General features: G+C 65.6%; 1 protein-coding gene across 1 annotated transcript; it reads left to right on the top strand.

The window, feature by feature from the left end:
* The first annotated feature begins 3,200 nt into the window (after nt 1-3,200).
* On the top strand, nt 3,201-7,248 carry LOC130576497 (hexosaminidase D-like). Its single transcript, XM_057371230.1, has 13 exons — nt 3,201-3,830; nt 3,971-4,202; nt 4,337-4,446; nt 4,764-4,851; nt 4,939-5,103; nt 5,189-5,372; nt 5,568-5,639; nt 5,747-5,951; nt 6,041-6,123; nt 6,257-6,335; nt 6,479-6,580; nt 6,709-6,798; nt 6,925-7,248. The coding sequence occupies exons 1-13, from the start codon at nt 3,736-3,738 to the stop codon at nt 7,106-7,108; spliced, it is 1,689 nt and encodes a 562-aa protein (XP_057227213.1). The 5' UTR covers nt 3,201-3,735; the 3' UTR covers nt 7,109-7,248.
* The last annotated feature ends 2,191 nt before the right edge of the window (nt 7,249-9,439 follow it).

Below are 9,439 nucleotides of genomic sequence, written 5' to 3' on the forward strand. Positions count from 1 at the left end.
TATGGGATATGGGATATGGGATATGGGATATGGGATGTAGGATATGGGATATGGGATATGGGATATGGGATATGGGATATGGCATGTGGGATATGGGATGTGGGGTATAGGATATGGGATATGGAATACGGGACACAGGACATGGGATATGGGATATGTGACACTGGACATACACTGGGCATAGGCTACACACCGGGCGCCAACTGTGGGACATGAAAGATGGGACATGGGACACAGTATATGGGACACACACAGGGCACGGGACACGGGACATTGGACAGGGGGCACACCCTGGGCTTACACTGGGCACGGGACACGGGACATCGGGCAGGGGACACACCTTGGGCATACACTGGGCACRGGACATGGGACGTRGGACACAGGACATGGGACATAGAGCGGGCACTAGGCACGCACCGGGCATCGCTGGGCGGGGGCGAGCACTGGCCATACACCGACCCCGAACGGACACTGCGAACGGACACCGGGCAACCACCGGGCACCGCGGCGCCGCCCCAGGGCCACCCCTTGTGCCGGTGCGGCCCGGGGCAGGGCGGGCGCTGTGCCGGTGCTCCCCGCTGTGCGGGTGTCGCACCGTGGCGCTGCTCACGGTCTCCGCTGTGCGCGGCGGGTGGCGGTCCCGGTGCATCCCTCCGCCCTTGCCGCACCGGCAGGCACCGGGCCCTTTAAGAGCGGCGGCAGCGGCGGCGGCCGTGCCCGTGCCCGTGCCCGTGAGCGCGCCCGTGAGCGCGCCCGTGCCCGCTCCCGGCGGTGCCCGCGGCCGCCCCGCACCTGCCGGTAAGGGCTGGGGGCGCGGGGGATGCTCGGGGCCGGGGGGATGCCGGCGGCATGCAGGGATACCCGGCGCCTCGGCGGGGACCGGTGCCGGGAGGATGCGGGGATGCTCGGGGGAATGCAGGGCCCCGGTGCCGCAGGGATGCTCGGGGAGGATGCGGGGATGCTTGGGAGGATGCGGGGATGCTCGCGGAGGATGCAGGTGTGCCCGGGGCCGCAGGGCCGCCGAGCAGAGCCTGGAGGRTGCCGTGGGGCACGGGAATGCCCAAGGGGTGTCCCTGGTGTGGGGCACTGTGGGGTGTTTCAGGTTTGCGGGGTKGGGGTGGTGCAGAGGGATGGGTGGGCTGTGGAAAGGGTCCCCTGTGCCCAGGGGCTGCTCCGTGTGTGCCCTGGTATCCTGGTAGGGCATGGGATGGGACAGGGGCCAGCCCTGCCCACGGATGGGGAACGGCTCCCTCCTGCTGCCATGGGGGGTCTGCAGCCTCTCCACGCAGGAATCCGGCTGTGGGGCTGCGCCAGCGTGGCCTCTGACGAGGSGCAGCTCATCCTGTGTGCTGGCACAGGCTGGGAGCACGGAACGGCCTCAGCCAGGCTGGCCATGGAACGCTCTGGAAGCACGTGAGCGTGTGCACGTGAGTGTGAGTGTGCGCTTGAAGCGTACASGAACAGCATCATCGCTCTTCCCATGGCTGCACTGTCGGGTGTGCCGGGGGAGCGAGGGTTTGGAAGCGGTGGGGAACACCAGAGCGGAGCCGTGGGCAGCCGAAACCCTCACTGTCAGTCCGTGGCACCTGCCACCCTGGGGACACTCGGCTCCATCCTCCCCACGRCCCTGCCATCTCCAGGCTCAGGTCTGGGTTTGCTGCCATCCTCCTCTCCTCGGGGCTCGGGAAGGTAAGCGGGGAGCTGGGCTGGGTTCAGGAGCCCCGCAGCAAAACCCACGCGTGGAGGCGGGGAGGGCACTGAGGGTCCGGCCCCTCCTGGCCCCGCTGCCGGTGAGAGTTGAGTCAGCCCGGCCAGTTGTGAGGAGCCGCGGGCCCTTCCGAGCCTCCCGGGGCCGGTGCCAGTGCGGTCCCCGTCCCCACAGCGCTGGCAGCCGGAGATGTGACGTTAATGAATGTCGCGGGTGCTCGCGGCGAGATGCCGGGTGAGAGGGGCGGCATCAACCCATCAGCTGAGCCCTCGCTGCCAAGGGATCTCCGGGCTGCCCCCGGCTCCTCTTGGTGCTGCCCCTGCTCTGCCCAGCACCCATCCCGCCTGCCCTCGCCCTGGCTGTGCCAGGGAGCTCCAGCCCTGGGAACCCGCTCTATTTAAATAAGATAACGTACATTAAAAACACGGAATCCTGGCCAGCTGACAGCGTCTGTCTAAATATTTATCCCAGTTCCGATCAGGCGCTGTGTTCCCATGACAGTGCCATTAGCGCTTGGCATATTTATGACCTTCCTGGGTGCTGGGCTCCCCGTGCTGCGTGCCCAGGGGCCACTGACCCCCCCTCCCGTGTCCCCTCTGTGCCTTCCTGTGCACCCAGTAGTGMCGCCTGGGCTGGCAGCCATCTCCAGACTGGCACATCCCTGGGAGCTGCCAGGGCTATCCCGGGGTGGGCACGGCAGGGAGTGGGTGCCACATTTGTCCCCAACAGCACAGGAGAGGCGGTGCCACGAAGTCCCGTGTCCATGCAGGAAAGAGAGCGTGGAGAACAGCCTGCTCCCCAAAAAAACAACTCCTGCTCCTCCTGCTGCACACGGGAACCGAGGGACCGGGCACCACGGGCACTGGGCAGTGGGGATGGAGCAGGGATGCTCCAGCTCCCTCCTGTACATCGCTGTCCGGCCCTGTGACATGGCCTTGTTGGGGCCTCGTGCTCTGGGGACAGCACGTCCTGCGGTCCGGGGGTGTCCAGTGGCAGCGTGCGGAGCTGCGGGAGTGTCGGGAGGGATTAGGGCTGTGTCGGGAAAGGGCTCATTCGGAGCCGGAGGCGCGGGGGGCTCAGCGCGGCTCTCCCCGGTGCCACCGCTCCGGCAACACAAACAAAACCCTCGCGATCAGCTGAGCCGCTCGGGCACCCGCAGCTGCCAAAATCTGCTTTTCGCTTCCCAAGTCTGCCGGCGCTGAGTTTAACCCTGAGCTGGGGTGTGTTTGGGTGGCAGCTCACCAGAAGCGCTGGCGGCAGCAGCGCGGGCGCGTTCTGCAGGCGCTGCCCTGTCTCTATCCCTGTCCCTGTCCCTGTCCCTGTCCCTGTCCCTGTCCCTGTCCCTGTCCCTGTCCCTTGTCCCTGCCTCACCGAACACACCGCAGCTGGAGAAACGGGGGAAAGGAACGGCACAAGTGATGCCCGCGGGTGGCTCCCAGGAGGATCCGCGCTGCCTCTCTCATGACCCCTGGGGATGCCAAGGGTCTCCGGGCTGCCATCCTCACCCCGTCAGCGCCCGTGGCTGTGCCGGTGCCACCCCCGGAGCAGCCCAGCGCTGGCATGTGCCTGGGTGACTCCCAATCACCTCTTCTGTACTCGCAGGGCTCCACCGTGCTCACCCCGGGATGCCACCCGATCCAGCYGCCCTGTGACACGGCCCCTGGCTCGGGGGTGACCCGACGGCCGGACGAGATCGCCGGTGGGGACCTGCCCTGAAGCCACCGCCCTGTTTGCTCCGGCACTGGCCTCACCCGCGCAGGCACAGGGAGAGGCGGAGCTGGCCGCTGGCCCCACTCTGGGGCACAGGAGGTAGGAGGGACACGGGGCACTGCTGCGCACATCCCCATGGGGACCAGGCTGGCCGGAGGGGCTGTCCCCATGTCGCCTTTCTCGGGGTCTCGTGCTGCCCTGGTCAGGGGAGCAGGGCACGGTACGTGGGGCTGTGTGRGCTCACCTGTGCTTGGGCTCCCTCCGAAAGCTGGCTGTGGGTTGCTGGACGCCCGTGTGTGTCCCCAGAGATCCCAGAGATGGCCTTCCAGCGGAGCCACCGGCTGAACCTGCTGCGCCTCGTTGTGCTGCTCCTCGTCGCCTTGGCYGGCATCAAGTTCCTCTTCCGTGACAGGTGAGGTGACAGCAGGACCCCAGGGGGGTCGGGGTCTGTGGGAGCCCCCGGGCTGTGCCAGCGTGTCCTTCCGGTGCTGGGGGACAGTTGGTGCCCCCATAACCCCGTGGACACCCCCATTCCCACTCCACTCCATGCAGCTTTACCCTGGAGCTGCAYAAGCACGTCAACAAGGACAGCGGGTTCTGGGGGGACACTGGTGACATCGTCCAGGACATCATCCCCCAGAGCCAGGTTCTGGAGGTCCCTGCGGCAAAGATAACAGCCCTGAAGCAAAAGCAGCAGGTCCCCAGGGATGTCAGTGCCACCGAGATGAGGCTGGTCCACCTGGACCTCAAGGGAGCTGCGCCCMGAGTTTCCTACCTGGAACAGGTGAGGATGCCCAGGGACAGGGAGAAGGGACCAAGGAGGGATGTGCTGACAGGGCTTGGCCTGCCTGCTGTCCCTGCTGGGGACACCTGGACTGTGCCATCCCCACTGCTGAGCCCACCCTGCCCACCCTGCAGGTGTTCCCCCTCCTGTCCCAGCTGGGAGCCAACGGTGTCCTCATCGAGTACGAGGACATGTTCCCCTTCAAGGGRGAGCTGGAAATCCTCAGGTCCCCGTACGCTTACAGGTGAGCAGGGCTGACGCAGGGCTGTGCCCAGCTGGCTGTGGGGCTGGTGGCCCCAGCAAGTGCCAGTGTGCCAGGGGCTGGGTGTGACCCACCTGGCCCTGTGTCCATGATAATCACGGTCAGAGTGCCAGGCTGTGCTGCTGGGCAGAYCAGATTCCTGGCCTGACAGGTCAATATTTGTGCCCCTCATTAATGTGCACACATGGGTAGCTGGGGCCATGTGGGCAGGGTGCCAGAGGAGGAGAAGGAGGGGGAAGTGCCCCCACGCTCTGCCCTCCACTCTCACATCCCCCACTGAGCCTGTCCCCCTTCCCCAGTGAGGAGGACATCGAGCGGATCCAGCAGCTGGCAGAACAACACAAGCTGGAGGTGGTTCCCCTGGTGCAGACCTTCGGCCATGTGGAGGTAGAGAGTCCCAGTCCTGCTCCCCATCCCAAATCACAGAGATTCCCCCAAATCACACATGTCCCCCCTGATGGCTCCTCCCCACAGTTCATCCTCAAGCATGAGAAGTACCAGCACCTGCGGGAGGTCGAGCGCTTTCCCAACAGCTTCAACCCCCACATCCCCGACACCCTGGCCCTGCTCAAGAGCATCCTGTCCCAGGTGATCGAGAAGCACCGGCGCTCCACCTGGATCCACATCGGCGCCGATGAGGTGGGCAGGGGCTGTGCAGGAACCCCAGCCCTCACCCCAGGGGTGCTCCCAGGGCTGCTGAGCATCTCCCTTCCCCCAAGTCCAGGTTTTCCATCTCGGGGAGGGGATGGACTCCAAGAACTGGATGAGCCACAACAAGGGCGACGTGGGGACCATGTTCCTGAAGCACATCAAGGAGGTTCTGGGCTTCCTCACGGCGCAGTACTGGGGGCTGCGGGTGCTCATGTGGGATGACATGCTGAGGAAGATCAGCGTGGGAGCCCTGCGGGGTGAGGGGACAGRGATGGCAGTGGTGGCACCTGGGCCGGGCTCCTCAGCAGCACCTGCTCTTGTCCACCCTGGCAGGTGTTGTGCCAGCAGGAGCCCATTCCTTACCCTGTCCAACGTGGRTTTTGGGGCAGCATGAGGAGCCCAGGGCTCCCTGCTGCTGTGGTACCAATGTCCCCTCGCTGCTCTCCCTGCAGAGTCCGGGATAGCGAAGCACGTCTCTCCAGTGGTGTGGTTCTACGCAGCCGACTTCGAGGCTGAGCAGATCGGTAAGGTGACGTGCCAGGCTCCTGGGGATGGTGGGGGGATCCCCCCCAAGCCCCCTGCAGCCTCTTGGGGACGGTGGCACTGGTGGCTCGCGCCTGTCCCGCTGCAGTGCCGTTCCTCACCAAGTACGTGGAGAGCGGCTTCGAGGCGGTTTGGTTCGCCAGCGCCTTCAAGGGCACCACGGGGCCAGCRCAGGCCTGGACCCCGCTGAGCTACCACCTGAAAAACCACCTGAGCTGGCTGAAGGTGATGCAGGCTGTGCCACGGCTGGCCCCGCTGCGCTTGCAGGGCATCGTGCTCACCGGCTGGCAGAGGTGAGGGCTGGTGGGAGCCCCCTGCCCGCCCGGTGCTCGCAGAGCTGTGCTGGCACAGTGCACAAGTGACAACTGTCCCCACCCCACAGGTACGATCACTACTCGGTGCTCTGTGAGCTGCTGCCCGTGAGCATCCCCTCGCTGGCCATCTGCCTGCAGACCCTGGTGAACGGTGAGACCCCCGGCCAGGCTTGTCCTGTCCTGCTGGGCAGGGTGCTGGGGGGAGGTGGGAGGCAGAGGAGGAACAGCTTCAGCTCCCCCAGTTCTGATGGGGAGGTGGCCCAAGCTCTTCTGTCCCTTCCCAGGGGGCTTCACAGAAGAGGCAAAGAGGAAGGTCCTGGATGTGCTGGGCTTGGAGAGCGTGCAGCTGGAGCAGAGYACCTGGTGCGTGGCACATGCTTGTGGCATTTGCACTGGAGGGAAGCAGGGGCTTGGTCACCCAAATGTCCTGGTCCCAGGGTGCTGGGCTTCACCCAGCCCAGTGCACCACGCGTGCTGGGCCCTCACCTTCCCCTCCCTTTCCCCAGCGAGGGCAGGGGAGCTTTCCCTGGTGTGGAGATCTACCACATGGTGGAGCAGGTTAATGGCCACCTGAAGGAGAGCATCCTTAAGACACTGGAGGAGGAGAGGTAACAGGCGGCAAGAGGCAGTGGGATCAGTGGCTCTGGCTAAATTTTTCCATGGGAGGCACCTCCCTGATGTGCAKCTCCCCACCCCTGTTGGCCCCTGAGCCCCCAACTCCTTTGTGCCTCTCCAGTGCCATCAAGGGCTGGTTCAGCCCCTACCACCGGAAGCGCCAGTTTGGGAATCCCCGCAACATGGAGAGCTTTGGCAGCAAGATCCTGAAGTACGTGATGGCTGGGAAGGGTCTGCACGGGGCTGGGAGGGGTCTGCACGGGGCTGGGAGGGGTCCCAGGCATGGCCCTGGGGTCCCTCACAGGAGGGACCTGGACCCCCGCCCTGTTTTCTCCAGGCTCCATGAGGACTGGGAGAGCTTTGTCCGTGACCTGCGTGCCCAGCTGGAGAGGGTCTACTTCCCTGACACGGTGGAGGAGTGGATGGAGGAGAACATCAACCCCTACCTGGACCAGCTGCGGGACCTGGTGCGGGACTACCGGGCCATCATCCGCCTCAATGGCCGGCCCAAGGCCGCCTAGGGGCCACAGCCCCCCCGGCTGCTGCTGTCCCCCTGGCTGGGCTTCGGGGGCCACCGTCGCGTGTCTGTTTGCTGGTGACAGCGCTGCTGCCGCTGTCTGCACTGTACAGAGCCCCTGCACACCCCCTCCACAATAAAGTATTTTCGTAGACGCTGCTGGGTGCTGGGGGGGGCCACGGCTCTGCCCCACTGTGCAGGGAGAGGGAGCTCGGGCTGGCGTGGAGGGCTGGAGTCTGTCCTGTGACACTTCCAGGGCCCCTGCTCGGGCTGTGATGGAGCTGCAGCCACAGGGCAGAGTGTGACAGAGCTGCTGGGGACACCTGTGTGCCTCGTGCTGGCCTCGAGGGTGGCCGTGCCCTCCCTGGATGGGATCCAGCTTGGTGCAGGGACCCTGTCGGGCTCCCACCAGCACCCTCTCCCCATCCCGTGTCTGCTTCCAGTCTCYGTGAATCCCTGGTTGCTGGTAGGGGTGTGAGCATAGTGATGTCTTCTTCAGCCTCCAAACTCTGCCTTCAACTCTTCCTTCCCCTGTTACTCCAGCAGCCAGGCCCCGTGTGCTCCCAGACCCCTCCTGAGCCCARGCAGAGGCCTCTGCTGAGCTCTTTTCCCATCGGAAAGACAGCTGTGTCTGRTGGATGCGTGGGGATCTCTGCGTGGGATGAGCCCTCCTGCTGCTGGTGGTGCCTCCAGTTCCCACAGCCGGCTTTCCACGTGCCTGYTTCCCACTGTGCCCACCCTAAACCCTCCGTGCCCGAGGCTCTGCCCGTTCCGGGCGCTGGTTTCGCTCGGCGTGCGCAGGGCAGGAACGGGGACATTTCACTGCACATTCTTCTGCTCTGCAAAGACCAACCCGACTTGGCAAGAGCCCGAGGGAGCCGCAGGAACGCCGGGCTGGAGCTCCTTTTGCAAATCCTGGCTCGGGCAGGGAGGAGGGACAGCGTTGTGCACCCCACCGGCCCCACAGAGTGACCCTGCTGCTGCTCAGTGTCGTGCCCTGGTCACAGAGGTCCCAGTGCCCGGCCCGGCCATCGGRCAGGAGCTACCCCTGTCCCCTGTCTGTGCTGGGTGACTGGGTGTGGGGGCCCAGCAGGAGGGAGCCGTGGGGCACAAAGGAACCTTKGTTGAGGAGATTCGTTCGTTATCAGGTGGTGGCAGATGTGAGGGAAGCCCCTGACCCTCCTGGGCCCCCGGGCTCGTGCGGAGCCCCAGCCCCAGCCCCAGCCCCCAGCCCCGCAGCCCGGCCCCCTCTCAGCCGCCCGGCTGCGGGATTAGAGGGCAGATTAGACGGCGTTTCGTGCTGGCAACCCAAATGTCCTGGATTGGAAAGTGGGGGTGGGGAGAGGAGACGGACCCCGCCATCYCTGAGGGGGGGTCAGCCCGGAGATGGGAACTGGGAGGGAGCTGGGCTCTGTGCGAGGGACCCTTGGGCTCCAGCTCGGGGGGCACGGGCTGGCACGGGGCAGGCAGGGGGCATCAGGGGATGGCTTGGTTCCCTCCTCTGCCTTTCCGTCTGTCCCGGGCTCTCACATGGGGCTGCAGATGCTGGTCCTCATGCACGGCACCCACCTGTGACTGCACCCCTCAGTGCCCAGCGCTGTGGTGGTCAATTGGCTACCAGCCTTCTGGCCCCGTGTGCCCCAACGCCGGTTCGCTGGAGTCGAGACTCCACGAGGCCTTTATTTGTCCAGGAGGGCAGAAATTGGGGCTGATTTCGTGCGAGTGACGTCCGTGCTCTGCCCTGATGGCACCGTGGGGACTTTAACGTCCATCACTGGCCCCATTTCCCACCGGGGTCCTGAGCGTCCTCATCCCTCGGCACAGCCGGGAGCCCTCCGYAACTGTAACGTCTCGGTCATTTCAGCCTTAAGAGTGAAAGGGACGAATGTCACCGGCCATTGTGTCAACAGAAGTGGAAAATGACGCGGTAATGAGCGCTTTATTTACAGAAATTGAAAGGCTGCTCCTGCCCGATTCCCGTTATCGTCGCCGCAGGCTGCTGCGATGGCCAGGCGGGACGGGGACCGGCAAAGGGCACGCCGGAGCGGGGCTGGGGAGCACGGGGTGCCCGGTGAGGGGGTCCGCTGGACCCTCCCGGGATCCTCCCCGAGGAGGAAGAGGCCCCGAGCAGCCGCGTTGCCCCCGTCCCCTCCGGCCGCTGAGACCCGCCAGATCGCTACACGCCACGGCTGCGCGGCGGCGGCGGCTCCCACCGGGGCGTCCCCCGGGCCCGGCACCGGGGAGGGGGATCCCCGCGCTCCGCCCGCAGCACCGGGCGGCCCCCGCCCTCTCCTCCTCCTCCTCCTTCTCGTCGTCCTCCTCCTCCTCTTCCTCC

The sequence above is a fragment of the Malurus melanocephalus genome, unplaced genomic scaffold (assembly GCF_030028575.1).
Source record: "Malurus melanocephalus ecotype Western Australia unplaced genomic scaffold, MMel_1.1 scaffold_143, whole genome shotgun sequence".
NCBI classification, from domain to species: Eukaryota; Metazoa; Chordata; class Aves; order Passeriformes; family Maluridae; genus Malurus; species Malurus melanocephalus.